The sequence below is a fragment of the Callionymus lyra genome, chromosome 11, assembly GCF_982586985.1.
Source record: "Callionymus lyra chromosome 11, fCalLyr1.hap1.1, whole genome shotgun sequence".
Taxonomy (NCBI): domain Eukaryota; kingdom Metazoa; phylum Chordata; class Actinopteri; order Syngnathiformes; family Callionymidae; genus Callionymus; species Callionymus lyra.
The window spans coordinates 9,373,777-9,390,215 of NC_141828.1; the positions used below are offsets into that span (position 1 = coordinate 9,373,777).

At 40.9% G+C, this 16,439-nt stretch overlaps 1 protein-coding gene across 2 annotated transcripts in view; it reads left to right on the forward strand.

Annotated features, from left to right (window-relative positions):
* The window catches only part of inpp5a (inositol polyphosphate-5-phosphatase A), a 183,580-nt gene that overhangs the window by 95,389 nt on the left and 71,752 nt on the right, over nt 1–16,439 (forward strand). For both annotated transcript variants that reach the window (XM_087802985.1, XM_087802983.1), the window contains exons 8-9: nt 891–1,010; nt 14,582–14,666. In XM_087802985.1, coding sequence (XP_087659111.1) covers nt 891–1,010; nt 14,582–14,666 — 205 coding nt within the window. The remainder of the gene's footprint in view (nt 1–890; nt 1,011–14,581; nt 14,667–16,439) is intronic.

Below are 16,439 nucleotides of genomic sequence, written 5' to 3' on the forward strand. Positions count from 1 at the left end.
TTCATTAACACATCACTACTATTTTCGATACAGAAACCAATACTGGTACCTTCACTTCGATACAGGGTCACAAACGATACTTCAGTTTTTATAATTCAAGATCCCCTATATGTACTGTAAAGATTTGGTAAATGTTCACTTGAATAAATAAAATGACAAATAATTGACAGTGCGTGTAAAAAAAATAAAATAAAACAAACATTAAAAAACAACATTTTTTTTAAATGTCATTTGAAAAACGATAAATGTTTATCGGCACCAAATAGTGGTTAATCTAACAAACTATACTTATGATCATTTAACCAAAATACCAATTTATTTTGACTCGGCAAAAAAAAAACGTATATAAAAATACATAATTCTCAACTGATATCAGATGAACGCCACTGCCCTCTTGTGATATATGTATTTATATATCTATTCATGTGAACTAGTGATGGTCTGATGAAGCTTCATGAAACAGTGTCATTATTTTCACAGTCCACTAGATGGCGTCTCTGCACTATTAACCTTTGTTTTGAACAACTGCTCTAATGAAACATCATTTTTAAACTGATGGCGCCACCTACTGACCTCGAAACAACATGACACTGTTTCATGAAGCTTCATCAACCCATCATTAATAAATAGTGGTGACTCCTAACTCTGAGTCCATGGTTGATATCATCGAATGTTCTCCCTCAGGTAGGCTGGATACTGAACGTCATGTTTCATTAGAACAGTTGTTCAAAACAAATGAAAATAGTGCAGAGATCGCCATCTAGTGGAGTCTGACAATAATGACACTGCTTCATGAAGCTTCATCAGACCATCACTACTATTTAAACCTTGCTTTACATCCATGTAAACGTTAGACTTTGGTTTTTAATCATCTTTTCTTTTCTTTAAAGTGCCTTAGATCTGGTCAACATCCACCTTTTCCACGACGCCTCCAACCTGGTGGCCTGGGAGAACAGTCCGTCGGTCTACTCCGGGACCCGACACAAAGCCCTGGGCTACGTTTTAGACAGGTAGGTTTTTACCACCTGTGTGACTTCCTTCCATGATATCATTTCATATTTGTGAAGAGGAACATGTTCCTTTGATGAGAAGTGGATAAGCTGTGAACTGTTGCAGTACACTTTGAACAATAGTGTTCTTTTGTCGTCTGTATCCACGACACCCTGGAAAAAACGGGGGAATTAAATATTAAAAACAAGTTTAATGACGGAGACCATCGGTTCCTGAAGACCCCGGAGTCGGCAGGTGAGCGACGACGAGAAGCGAAAACTCGGAAGAGAAGCGGGTCTGAATGTGACGGGGCTGAAACCTGTATTGATATTGTAATGGAGGATTAGAGCGAGATGTTTCAGTCTGGTACTTGCGGGATTACATCCGACTGTTCAAGTGCAGGGGAGGGGGCGCGTCCTCCCCCCTCGCCACTACACGGTCTGTAAACTCCCGACTCTTTTATGTCGTTTCTAAATCCCATCCCCCGGAGCCTTTCAGACTCTTGTGTTTATACGCCGCGTCATCTCGCCGCACCGTGTTAAGAGGTTTTAAATTGCTCCGATATTTATGTTTAAAGAGTAAAAGCTTGTTGCTCGTTTTTTTTATTAGGAAACAAAATATTTTCTCAGCAATATTGAGAAATGGGAATCTGGTTTGGCGACACTATTCTCTGTTTATAAAGATATATTTCATTTTTTCTTTTCAGTTTGTTTCATAAAAAAGTTAGAAAACATTGGGTTTTTATTCAATTTATTATGGTAAGTTCTGTAAATAATTGTATTAGGTTAGTGTAATTAAATGAAACATTTTTTTCAAACTTATTATTCTTACACTGCACTAACCTAATACATTTTATTTAATGTTCTTTTTGTATTAGATTAAAAAAAATGAATAAAAAAAAGGAAATAAAAAATATTATTAAAAAAAGAATCGCATAAATACTCACAATCGCAATATTTTGGAAAATAATCGCCATTATATTTTTCTCAATAATCTTTCAGCCCTAAATTAAACCCAAGGTTTTATTTTTTCCCGGGTACAGAGTCCCGGGTCTGATATCATTTTTGAGCTTTTAAGGATCATGCATCCAATATATTATATTTAATCAAATACTAATATTTGTTTGCTCATTTTAAAATCCTATTTTTATGAATATACATTTTAACTTTTTAGTGTTTATTCATTTATTGTTGAAAAAAATAAAATTGATTATTTTAAGGTTAAGAGAAATCATAACCATTTTGCATTTTAACCAGTTTAAAAATGTAAATCAAATATTCTTTAGGATCAAGTTTTTCACGAATTTAAGTCATTCATTGATGTTATCGTCTCCTCACACGGGAACATAACACTTGTTATGGAATAGTGTCATGAATTAAACATGAGCAATATTGACTGATGAGTTCACCAGTCAAGCTTAGTTATGGTGTAATTTACCGCAAACCAGGGAATACTCAGGATCTTTTGGAGTTTAAGCAGAGAGTATTTGACGCATTTTCGGTTGTCTTAACACAAGTGTGTCCCAAAAATGCATCATATCTTTGAAAGGGAAGAAAGAAAGTGAAGTAGTGGATGCAGTAAGGGTGGAATTTGTGGTCTGTGACTAGAAGATGATGCATAGATTTAATAGAAAAATGATGGATAGACAATTTAAGGGATATATGGTTGGATAGATATATGGATGGATGCATAGATGGATGAATGGATGAATGGATAGATGGATGGACGGATAGATGGATGGATAGATGGATGGATGGATGGATGGACGGATGGATGGATGGATGGATAGATTGATGGATGGATGGATGGATGGATGGATACAGATGGATGGATGGATAGATAGATGGATAGATGGATGGACAGATGGATGGATGGATGGATGGACAGATGGATGGACAGATGGATGGATAGATGGATAGATGGATGGATGGACAGATGGATGGACAGATGGATAGATGGATATATGGATGGATGGATAGATGGATGGATGGATGGATGGACAGATGGATGGATAGATGGATAGATGGATAGATGGATAGATGGACAGATGGATGGATGGATGGATGGATAGATGGATCGATGGATGGATGGATGGACAGATGGATATATGGATAGATGGATGGATGGACAGATGGATAGATGGATGGATGGACAGATGGATAGATGGATGGATGGATTTAATTAATCCCACTGGAGTCTTCTTCAGGAAGTAGGTAAATGCTGTGGAGCTACTGGAAAGGCTGCGGTGTTGCCTTTGATGCCTTGAAATTCGGGAAACCCTGCTGTGACCCAAACCCTGATGGTTAATAAACGACGGACAAATGATACAAATGAAACGAAAAGGATGCGGAAGTTGATGCGTAAGAAAAAACTACTAAAACCAACACAAAAGAGAAACTAAAATCAAATGATATTAAACATGGCAACGATGATAAGGTCGACAAATTGTTGATGAAGAAGATAAAGATGGATGTAGGAACCAAGGACCACCAGGACGACGATGCACCTCGACGACTCAACATCGCCGTAGTTTCATCACAACTTCCCGCCGGAACCGACTCTGGTATCAATCAAAGCGTCTCCTCGGGGTCCGGACGGATCAGGTGACATTGTGAGAATCATTGAATTAAGGTTAAATATTCCTGTGTACACAAACGCTCCTCCTTACCCTCGTGGCTAATGTGATTTACGTGAGATCCATTTGTGGCGGCGGGCGAGGAATGATAGAGTGCACAGCCCCCCACCGGCGCCCCCTACCTGAACCACGCCGGGTCCGAACAACAACATAATGGCAGCAGGTGACCTTCCGTTGCGAAGGTAGATCTGGATGCACGGCGAGCGCTCCCTCCTCGCCCGCCTCCACTTTGACTAACTACATGTCCTCGCCGGACGTTTTTTTTGAGTTATGAGCCACTTTTATTATTTAGCTGTTACTTAATTCTCGGATGGATGAGAGAATTGTTCGCGTTTAATGGACAGAGGAATAAGTGTTTTTTTTTTTTTGGGGCAGCAGCTTTTTGCATCTTTTTATTATGCTGTAACTCACCTGGATTTACTAGCTTAATGAAGTTTGAAAAAAGGACGCCGGCTTTTCTCTGCGGCTTAAGTGTATTCATCGCACTTCCTCCGCGGTCGGTGTCGCCGCTGTTGATGTGTTTTTAAGGGTCGCTTGTAAATAGACCTAAATAGTTGAGTCTCTGTTTTTCAGGCGGGTGGGGGGGAGAGAGGGGTTTAGAGAGGGGTTGAATGCCGCCCGGCTGAGTGGCAGTTTCCACGCTCCCTCTCTCCTAAATCCTGTTGCTAACCTTGTACTTACTTCTGGTCCATATCATTTCGAGGTTCCCTTTAAGGGGACGGTGGTATGTGGTGGTTGGGAGGTCTCGCTTGTATGTTGTGTTCAGGCTGTATTTCATGGAAGGGTTGAACCCATGGGGGTGTTTTGGGGCGGGGGGGTGTAGGGGGGGGAATGTGCCTGAGTCGCTTCTACTTTTGGGGGAAATTGTCGGGCGCAGATCCGGAGCACCGGAGTGAGAAAAAAAGCTGGCAAGAGCGCAGTGGACGGGGAGGGAGGAGCACAAAAGGTGCTCGGGCTCTGTAAAGGGCAGTGAATAATGGGTCGGTCTTTTCACAGGGGCTGCTAACCTTTTGGCAGCCACCAGCAAACTCCATTCTCCTCCGCCGATCTGCGAAGACAATGTGCCTGGGCCCGGGCTTTTGAATAAAAGCGCTACCACCAACAGTGTTCCCATTCAGCCGCTGGTTGGGAACCATCTTTTTGGCCATTGTCCTGACTCTGACTCCTACCCCCAGAAAGCAGAGTAGGAAAAGGGGAACAGGGGGAGCGACTAAAGCCAAACTCTCCCCCCCCCCCCCTCGACTCTCTACCTCTCTCGGCTCTAATCTCAGCATGGGAGGAGGGGGGGGGGGGCCCGCTGAACACACATCCAGCTGAGATCCACTCCACACAAGAGCCCACGATCACATGGCCGCGCTGGGGGACCCGAGCTCCGCTGCCGGGCTTCAAACTTTAGCCTCAACCCCTTATCTGAGGCCCAGGCCCTAATAATGCAGCTTACAGCCCCATTGAAAACGGATCTGATAAGCCTTTTCCTCCGTGGCCCTTTTAACTGCTAAACGCTGTTTATCTCCAAAGTGCTTCAAGGCCTCCCGGGAACAATGCTGAGAAGAATCCGCGGGGTTAGCCATTGAGTCGCAGAAGCACAGCTCTGTTGCATGGTCCTATGTGTGGCCACTGTTCGTGGGACCGGAGTGAAGAGAGGAAACTCATCTGGGGCCCATTTTTCCCTGACCTTTGAACCTGCAGAGAGAGGTGCTACCTGGTTGACTCGGTTAAAGATGGTCAGTACTGTAATCTGGGATTCCGTTGGAAGGATATGGAAATATTCGTCTTGGGTTTGGAAAGTCGCAGCTGAAAATACCGAACATAATTTAATTTCCGATATTAAAGTAACAGGAGAAATAAAAGAGGACGGTATTAACGCGTTGAAATAAGTACAAAGACACTGACCGTTACAACCTGTCTCACTATCTTGACTCTCTTACTTAGGACTTTTCTATATTCATAACTCACCTTGTTAGCTACTGAATAAAATACCTAGCTCTCCATCTCAGGTCAATCCTCTGAGCTTCCTAGCGGTCTCCCTTTCATACCATCCATCCATTCATCCATCCATCCATTCATTCATCCATCCATCCATCCATCCATCCATCCATCCATCCATCCATCCATCCATCCATCCATCCATCCATCCATCCATCCATCCATCCATCCATCCATCCATCCATCCATCCATCCATCCATCCATCCATCCACCAATAAGCTTAGGTCTGTTTTAGTCTTTTCCAAGAGCTTGTTAAACAATTTTAATGCTGCCCACATAAGCAGTTAAAGAAAAAGCAGAGAATCTCTACGGCGAGGTTATAGATTATATATAATATACTAGAAGAGAATCTTGATACATTTTGAAAAGGTTCCATTTTTTTCAAGTCAAAGTAAATTAAATGAATTGGTTGAAAACAACACAATTATTCAAAAAATCATCCACAAAGTGATTTGCTAGGATACGAGGTGTACCAATAAATATGCATTTTGTTTACTTGTTACTTAAGGGGCGATTTAGATTCTCAGAAAGATTCTATTTATTGTTATTACTATGACAAACAACTTGTTTTTCGTTGAGTATTCTTTGAAAAAACATTAAAAACACTAAAGGCCATAAAGCTGTTTATCTTCTTTATTTTATATATATATATATATATATATATATATATATATATATATAGTATATAAATTGTAATTTAGTTACTTTTGTGCTTTCTTATTTTGACCTGTATCATAATCTTGCAATTTTCTTTATTTCTTATACAAGAATTGAGATCAAAATGACATAATTACTGTACGTAGAAGATTTAAAGATGACTCGAGCTACTGCCGCTTTCCATGGATCCTTTGGAAACTCTTAATGTAATGATAGCATGTGATAAAATCAACACTTTTTCTTTCCTTCCCTTAAAAATCCTTTTGTCCAGAGTTTGTTTGCTCCATTCAGGCCGGGCTGGTGGAGTTCAGGGGAGAACAGTTTTACATTACAACTGTGAAATCCTGGCATAATGGCGTCCTTTGTCGCGCGCCATTATTTTCACACAAATATAGTCCATTGTCAGAGTGCTGAAGTTAATTTGATCAACATTGGGGACATTTAACTGTTTTGTCCGCTGAAAGGGCTTGTTTCATGCTCATTTTCGGGGCATTGAAAAGCCGTGATTGGCAGAAAAATAATGTTGCCGTTAACAATTCAAAGCAATTAGTTTCCCATGGGGAGGCAGTGGGCCGCACTGGCCACCACACAGGGATGCTTTGTCATTTTATGGACGGTCATCAGTCAACTGTCACGGCGTCTCAAAGAGCCCCGCAATCTAAATGTTTCCCTTTGGGCTTTTCCCAGAACAACAGGCTGAAAGAGCGCCGAGAGAGGCCGGCCGCTTTCCAGCCAATGGACTTGTTGAGTTGCGAGAGGGAGGACTGGATTAATCGCGGCGGATCCTCCGTCTAATGCCTGCATGAATTTATCACTTTTGCGGAGAAATACTGCAGATATTTCCGAGATAGTTGTGTCGCCGTGTTGTTTTGGGTGGCGCGGCGTCGTCACCTTGGGGGGGCCGCTCGGAGCAGAGGTTAATCTTCTCTTGTGTCCCCGGGACTGGTTATCCCTCCCATCTCCTCACGCTCTCTCACACCGACAGCTGAACAAAACCTATATTTATTGAACAGTCTATAACTGGCACTCCCTCAATTGGGGAAAAATATGAGTGAAGCACATGACGCTTTTCATTCATGAGCGCTAATGTTAGCGTAGCTTTACATTTAGTGGCAAAATACTTGAATTCGTAAAAGCACTTTGAGAGTATTCTAACTATATCTGGATTTCTTTTACCCAATACTGTCGCTTCCAAATCAAGTGAACATTACTCAAAGTCAAACTAAAATGTAGTGATGGTCCGATGAAGCTTCATGAAGCAGTGTCATTGTTTTCAGAGTCCACTAGATGGCGTCTCTGCACTATTTTTCTTTTGTTTTGAACAACTGTTCTAATGAAACCTCTTTTTTAAACTGATGGCGCCACCTACTGACCTCTAAACAACATGACACCGTTTCATGAAGCTTCATCAACCCATCACTTGTAAAGTGTTCAAATTAGCGTCATGATTTCACGTAACTAAAGCAGTAAAACCCCTTAAAAATGGACAAGATCCACCTCAACATGTGTCAGTTTATGCTTCTTTTTACAAAATATATGGAAATATTCACGCCATTTTTGTGTTAAAATTAAGCTTTCCGCCACTAGATGGCAGCAGTCATTTCGTCCTCCGCAGCTAAATGAACATTGAAATCCCAGCGATGACTGAGGATGAGAGGATACGTTGGACTCCAGCAGCTTTTAAATCTATTGTATGGACATATTTTGGTTTCGAAACAAATGAAACTTCATCATACTTTCAAATATATCCTTGTTCCTACAGTATGGCAATATGTTGTATCGTGATACATATGGATTCTTGCCAATACACAGCCCTAGTTTTGAGTTCTTTGGGAGGGAGTGAGACAAACGGAGAGCATTGATAGAAAACAAGTTTTGATTATTGAGTTAGAAAGTGAGTTTGAAAGGGGATTTCATTGAAGTCCAAATACTTTTAGTTGCTGGTGTTTGCTTTGACATCACATGCTCTCACCTGGAGGGGCATAAACTCCTACACACAACATTTTTTTTCTCAGTATTCCTAACCTTTGAGTGACCGCACCCCACTCTCGGTGGGGTGGGCGTCGCAGGGTAGCTGAGTAACTAACATGGGGACGTGGGGAAGGCCGTCCTGCCGTGTCAAAGGTCCTGTCAGGGGCCACCCCGGACCTATTCAGCCAGACGTCAGCGAGCACATTCTTCACAATGTTAACATTCTCCCAAATTCTCAACATTTACTTACAATGGACGGCAGGGACCATTGTGTGCTAAAAGTTGAATCTGGCCGGCTAACTTATGGTAAGTCATCTTGTCATATCATCTTGACATGGCCCTCAGTTTGCACCCTCATAATCCCGTCCAGACTGTCTATTACGGCTCAGTTTAGCTGTCAATCACGGCCTATAATCTGAATCGGATCGGTTGAAGGACGGAGACCGTTCTGTGCAACGATTATATGCGTGTCAAGGAGGAGATAGTGTGTCTTTTTTTAGCTGCTTGTGTGCGACACTAGTTGGGTGAGCAAGAGAATCCCCAAATAGAGAATGGTGGCGGTTTAATAAGGAGCCTGGGAGCAAAGTCAGGGGCCGTGTTATAAATTAGCGTCTGACCTCGGGTCTTTGTGTGGCCCCCCCACGAGCGAGGCCTAACCGAGGCCCCGGCGCGGACCTCAGTGAGAACGGGCCCTTGTGAAGAGGCTCTTTCAGGGGTGTCAGTGTGCGATGAATTGGCCGGGAGAAAGCATGTTTATAGACTGTGTAAAGGAGTGAGTCTTTGTGGGGGAATGTCACTGACACTGTTACAGTTTGCCTCAATAGTTTGCCTGAATGAACCGTGATGACGAGGCTAATGGGGCCCCGGCGGCGGAGCGAGGGTCAGCGAAGACCCCACCCAAACCCGCCGCCTCTTCCCTCCTTCTCAAGCTCCCGGGGACCCCCCACCCTGAGGACTCCTTTCACGCCCAGTAGCTGTAGCTAATGTTGCAATTCTGGGTCCCCCCCCCCCCACAAAGGCCAACAAAAAAGTCAACTTTCACACCAGCGGGTCAGTGTGAGTGCTTTAGGAAATGATCGTGTAAACAGAGTGTTACCTTCTGACCTGTGGCTGATACCTTAGAGCGCCAGACAAAACCGCTCGGCTTTGGGAATTAGACATGGCTGTTAGCGGGATAAAGCTGCGCCGGGCAGGAGTAGAAAGACCTCAAGCTCGGAGAAAAACACCAGAGCTCCTCGTCCTCGGTTATTCCTGACAAGTGGTCCTCCAACGAGAACCTGTTTCCTTCCATCCATGATTCAAACTTTGATCTCTTTCGTCTCCTAGAGCTTCACTGAAGAACCATTGAGGGATATGACCAAGATTGGACATAAGAAACACTAAGGCTTGGATCTTGATATTGGACAGTTGGAAAAAAAGTTGTTGTAGAAGAAATTAAGACAAAAGGAAAAATATTTGAAACGGGTTATGAGAGTAAATTCCATGTTAATTTCAGAAAGATTGTATTTAAAATAAAGCAGATATCACGGCAAAAAACAAAAACGACTTTGGTACAAAAATCGACAGTCAAATCTGAAGACCCCCCCCAAAAATCCCTTCACAAAGTAGTTGGTCTTAATAATAGTTGGAAAAATGTACTTCAATATAAAGCCTCCTTTGAAAGGAAATATGTAATTGAAAAAGGGTTGACAATAAAATCACAGCTCTGAAAAACTCGACCGAGAAAATCACTAAAAAGTAAACAGCAAAGATTTATTGAAATAAAAGTCTAAAGTTAACAGATTGTTATTGTGTTCAAAATATAAATATTTTAAGTTTTCAGAAATGTTATTAAAACTTTTCTTAGGACGTTTTGGGGTTTTTATTTTCTCCCCGATCAGTAGCCCATGAGACAATATTTTGATAAAATTAGCTGCAAATGAGTTTTCACTTCTTTCCCTTGAAAATATTTCCTTATTTTGTCTCATTTTAAATGTAATAAACCCCCCCATAAATGATATGACCTTTGCAATTTTAATAACGTGAATCTTTCATAATATGTTTGTTTAAATCACTAATTCAATTTTATTTTTGATGTACAAATTAGCCACATTAGTTTTATTAAAGCATAAATAACTTAATTAAATAATTTTTAAGTATTTGTATAACTTACCTGAGGAAAAATAAAAATAGAATATCTTTGTTTCATGTTCCATGAAATAAACTATATTTACTCAAAAATATACCTTCTTCTCTTTGTATAATATTTGAAAATTTGCAGATTTCTCTGTGATTTATATTAGTTTTTAAGCCTTTAAAAGTTTTTATGAACCTCATATGTTTCATGTCAGCTTTGCAGCTGTTGATCAGTAGTTTTTTAAAGCTTCTTACTGACAGGAGTCAGTTTAGTCGACTACAGTATCAACCCAACGATTCACCTGTAGCTCCTTGTTGTTTTGTGTACTTGTTGTTCTTGAGTCAACCATGTGCGTTTTTCCTCGCTCCCTCCAGTCGCAGGAATGTGGTAAAAGCCGGCCCGGCACAAGGACAGATGAGTTCCCACGCATACAACAACGGCAGTGACGCCTGTGTGCGGCTCCTCTTTTTTTTACGGCCCCGGCGTCTCAGGACGACAGGATAAACTGGCCGCCGACCCCTGTTTGAATAGAGGCGAGTCTCTTAGCACCGGCGTGTCGGGTCATTAACAACATCAGTCTTAGTTTGAGTGAATTAACGAGACGCCGAGCGAACACGGCGTCCGAACACGTCGTAAATCTCTCGGTTATTTCCAACCGTTGCGGTGCGTCTTCGCGCGCAGGTGCGACGTCAGAGGTGATGTTTGACTGTTTGGATATCTGAGATCTGAGAGTTGGTTTCTAATCTCCCGGTTTACTCCACGGCTGCTGAGGAGATCCCCGAGCACCTGTCCGTCAATAGAACCTGGCGAGCTGAGTATTTGTATCTGTAAAAAGAAACACTGTGAATAAATCATCAGTCATGGCATCACAAAAAAAACACATACGAGGGTTTTAGAATATCCGGTTAAAAAGTAAATGAATAATAAATGTACATTAAAAACACACTATTACATATTTAGAAAATTAAGTAAGTAATTAATACTTATTTTTAAAGCGTCTTTATAGACCAGGGTCACAAAGCGCTTGAACAATCAAGAGCAATACAGAGTTAAAAATAAATACAAATTGAAAAACTCTAAAAGATCAAGACACATAAGACAAACACAGGAGTCCCAGAAAATTTGAAAAAGGCACCAATAGAAATATCTTAAGATGTTTCTTGAAGGAGTCAGTAGATCATCAAACACAGAGATGGTTCCAAAGCTTAGGAGCAACAGTCTGGAAGGATTTCTCTCCTCTGGTCCGGAACCGTGTTCAGGAACCATCAGTAGATTCTGATCCACAGACCTCAGAGCCCGAGCTGGGGTGTAAGGCTGGATCAGATCACTGATGGAAGGTCTGACCATGAATAGATCTGAAATTCAGAACCAGAATTTTAAAATTTGATCCAGAAAGAAACTGGCAGCCAGTGGAGAGTTTTAAGGATCGGAGAAATGTAAGTTCTTCTACTAGAGCAGTGGATAATTTTCGCTGCAGAGTTTTGTATTAACTGCAGAAGACACAAATGCATGGATTATAAGCTCCAGATCATGTTGTGACATCATTTTCATAAATTTAGAGTTTTTTCGCAGTTGAAGGAAACAGTTTTTGGTCAGTTTTTTGCAGTGTTGAACTACAGATAAAAAAATGGATCAAAATGATGATCATTACATAAAAATTCAACGATAGAAACAAACATTTTTTTTCAGACCTATTTTTATGGGAAATGGAGTCTTTTCTTCAAAACTCTAAAATTGAAGACAAAAAACAATGGGGCCTTAAAAATGAAAAGAAATGAGGACTAAAAGTGGATATTAAGAATAGGGATTAACCAACCTGTAGAAAAAGGCAATGTTGGGAATAAGACAAAAAATATTGTATTATATAAATGTTGTATATATGTTTAAAAAAAACATAGAACTGAGATTAGAATAACCAAATGTTATTAACTCAGGTTCATTTCTCACTAAAAAACACATCTTGTTAATTAAAAGTGAAGTCTGATGTCATTTATTTTGTCGTTAAAAACTGCTTTTTCGATCTATGATTGTTGCCAACAAGTCTTTAAAAGTTCTGGCTACATCTTTCTCTGAGTAAATTCAAAACTAAAAAAATTGGTTAATTAATTAAATCTGGATGTTTATGACCAGGTGTTTTTAAATTGATAAAGAGAGGAAATTACTCTCTGTAAATACATTTTTTAATCCCTCCGTGGAGATTTTAATTGTTGAGTTTGTGGCGGTTGGACTGCAGTTCCTTCCTCTCTCCACACACGTCCCCGTCTCTCAGATAAAGTTGACGATAGTTTACGACGGCCGGCTTGAACCCCCTTGGACCCACCGCGGAGACGAGGCCTCCCTCTTTACAGCCCCATAAATAAATTGTTATCAGGTCTTGGTGGAAGTCCGGCGTGAGATTTATCCTCGCGATTAGTGCGTACGGCGAGCCAAGCATCCTGAATCATTAATTACAACTTCCCAACCTTCCCACCCGTGGCTCGGCTCCACTTGCAAGTAGATGACGGACTTAATTATATGTCGCTTAGGTGCATTTTTTTTTTTTTTGGGGGGGGGTGGTGATGCTCTGGAGTGGATCCATGATAACGTGTGAAGCATCACAGGACCAAATATTGGATTACATTCGGGATGGAGTCCAAGTTGGGTCGGTACATCATCGGTAATGGCTTGTAGGTTTTCTTGTTGTTGTCGTCACCGACGGACCGGGTTACGTGCCGTTTATTTCTCTTTGATCAGCTTTGATCGGCTCGACTACAAAGAGAGTCTTTTTAGTATTTACTTCAAAGTGGATCCATTGATGAGATTAATTCCTAGATTTGGTTATTTGATCGTCAGCTGAGGCGGCTTCGGAACCAGACGTTCTCGACAGGGGAAAAAAGTAGTTTCCAGGTTGAAATTGTGGAGGTTTCGCAAAGTTTCGGATGAGCGTGGAAGCCCCGGGGCAGACCCAGGATGTCTCCCAGTTGACCTTCAGTTGCAAATGCATTTCCTCAGGGCCACATTTCATACCTTGGCTGTCGTGAGGGGCCAAATAGTCTAAAATCAAGTTATAAAATAAAGCAAAATATACTAAATTGTATCGCATGGGTTAGGGCGGTTGCCTTACAGCCAGAAGGTTGCTGGTTCACTTCCAGGCCGAGCCGACTTGTGACCTTTCTGTGTGGAGTTCCTACCTTCTCCCTGTGTTGCGTGGGTTTACTCCGGGCACTCCGGTTTCCTCCCACAGTCCCAAAACATACAGAGGTTGGTTGGCGAACTTTGGGAAATTGTCCATAGGTATGAGTGTGTGTGTGAATGGTTGTCTGTCTTTGTGTCCCTTGCGAAAGACTGGCGTCCTGTCCAGGGTGTCCCCTGCCTCTCGCCCTATGATACTGGGATAGACTCCAGTCTCCCCGCGAAAACCCCCATAAGGAATAAAGCGGTAGACAATGAATGAATTTATTGTACTGTATTTTTAAAATAAATCGGATATGAAAGTTTTTTACCCGTATTATATTCACCTCAAACTTTTTGAGAGGATAAAAGTCCTCAAACAAAAACACTAAAGTCATATTTAGAGACAAGTGACGAGTAAAATAAATAAAATACTTCTTAAAATTGTACGTTTCCACACGATCTTTGACCTTGTGACGGCCACATAAACACAGTCAAACAGGGTCTGTTGCAGATATGGTTTCAACGACTTCTCCTTCACTCATGGGTGTGAAAGATCGAACATGTCAGCAGAAAACAAACTCGTCATGTGTTTCGGGAACTTATTAGATCTCGGTCGAGCGTCTTCGACCCGGTCTGACCCGTCCCGGGCCGACCGGCTTCATCTCATATTTCATCGTCCCGCTGGAAAACTAAATAACATCTCGATAAACACTGAGGACTTTATTCTTTTTTAATGTCCATTGGAATCAAAATCTCCGGCGGTTCGGACAAATGACATTTATTCATTAGTCGTTTCCGATAAGAAGCCATTAAATGTTTTCCCTCGTGAGGTTCGCTCACATCACAAATCCTCATCATGGGAGATTTTTTTGCTTGACGTGATTGTATTAGATTGAGTTTATAGTGTCGTCAGATGGTCGACTATTAACGCGGGTTCAGTCCAGGCTGCTGACCGGTCGCCCCCCCGGAGATGTTCCCCCGGCCAGCAGATGGTGCTGAGACCCTCATGAACTGAAGACCCCGGGTCACCGAGGAGAAGTTGTGCTTAATTGTTTATCTCTGTGTTTTGCAGGATCACGGACCAACGCTACGACAGGGTGCCATATTTCGTCTTCGGGGACTTCAACTTCAGACTGGACTCTCGGCAGGTCATCCAGGTGAGTCTCTTAACTCAAGGTCTCAGATTTTAGTTTTTACTAAAACGTAGTCCTGGCCACGCAAATGGACTTATATGTTCTCCTGTGAAAACAGGCAGTTTCTGTTGCTGTATTCTCTAATGTAGCCATTAGCATAAGTGTCATGTTATCTTCAATTCCAGCCTTTCCTTACCCTTTTTTAACGTAGCCATTAGTGTAGTTATGTGTTTTAGCGGGAATTTACACCACACATAGCAGCTATTCCTGGAGTATAACTGAGTATATTATATAAGTATATAAGTATAATATTTGTATAAGTAAGTATTTGGAATTGCCCCAACTTTTTTTTTTGTTTGCTAATGTTGGCTTTGTGTAATTGTGGATTTAAATGTTAGAGATTAAATGAGGAAATAAATGTGTGCTAAGGTTAAACTGTTTAATATTGAAATGCGTAGATAAAAGAAAAAATAATAACATAATATTGTGAATGTAAAAAACATCAATTAAATTATAAAAACTATAGGAACTGCAGAAGGGCCATGTTCTGACCCCTGGACTGCACTTTCTAACAATCCCAAATTTCTGTATTATTCCAGCAAGAAAAGTTAGATAGTAAATTGATTAAATAAATAATATTGAAAAGATCTAAATAATTGATTAAAAAAAATAGTAAAATAACAATAATAACTGATTTCACTATAAGGAAAAATAGAAAACAAGAATAGACAGTAAAAATAAATGTTTCTTAATAGTTAATTCAGTTTTAATATTCATTATTTAGTTCAGATATGGTCCTAAAACCGAATTAAATTCAAAAGTAACATTTTGTTTTTGTATTTTGATTTAATCATTGATAAATAACAACAACAATAATGTTATTAAATCCGAAAAATTAACCGTATCATATTATTCTTATTTTTGTTTTATTACTAAAAATATTATATATTATATTTAGAAGAGAATGTGTTAATACTATCAAAAGTAAATTAAATCAATGACAAATATAAGAAAAGATTAATAAATGATTTAAAATGGTAAAATAACCATAATTAAAATATGTAGGGAAGAAAATGGAAAAATAAATATTAAAAAATTATGTTTTAAATTGATTTGGGAAAAATAAGCATTTTTAAAATATGTTTTGCCGCAAAAGTCGCTCGTAGATTTTGATGAGAAACTTAAGACCCAGTGCTGGACTCAGAAGTTCTAAAGACGTCAAACTTCCACAACTAATGAAGAGAAGATTTCTCTGGACAAACAAGTGTTTCTGAGTCGCTCCACTGTTTGTAACTACATAGAGAAAGACTTGTGACTATAAATCCAGCCCACCATGACATTGTGTAATGATATTGCCCCCCCCCCTCACACACACACACACACACACCCCTGCAGCGATGGACTCTGAGTGTATGATGTCATAAAAGTGGCTCCAGTGTTTGGCAGAGTTGTGACTCATTACTGTTGCTGGTCCAGCTGTGTTTGCCAACCGAGCCTCCGAGTGCATTGTTATGTTATGGTGACCCCCCCACCACAGCCCCCCAACACCACCTTCCACTGAGGGCCGAGCGAGTGCAGCCTTAAGGGGGGGTGAAGCAGCATCATGCTCATAAAAAGCTCTGCAGACAGTGGTGTGCTGTGATAACGGAGTGGGAGAGCCACTTGTTGGCGGACCCTCGCCCTCCTCTCTCCGCCACAATGGCCCTCCAAGCGCCGGGCCTGTTGAAGGTGTGGGCATTGTTCGCCTCATCCAATCCATTCATGGGAGAAAGGAAGGGGAGGCGAGGGCCGCTGAAT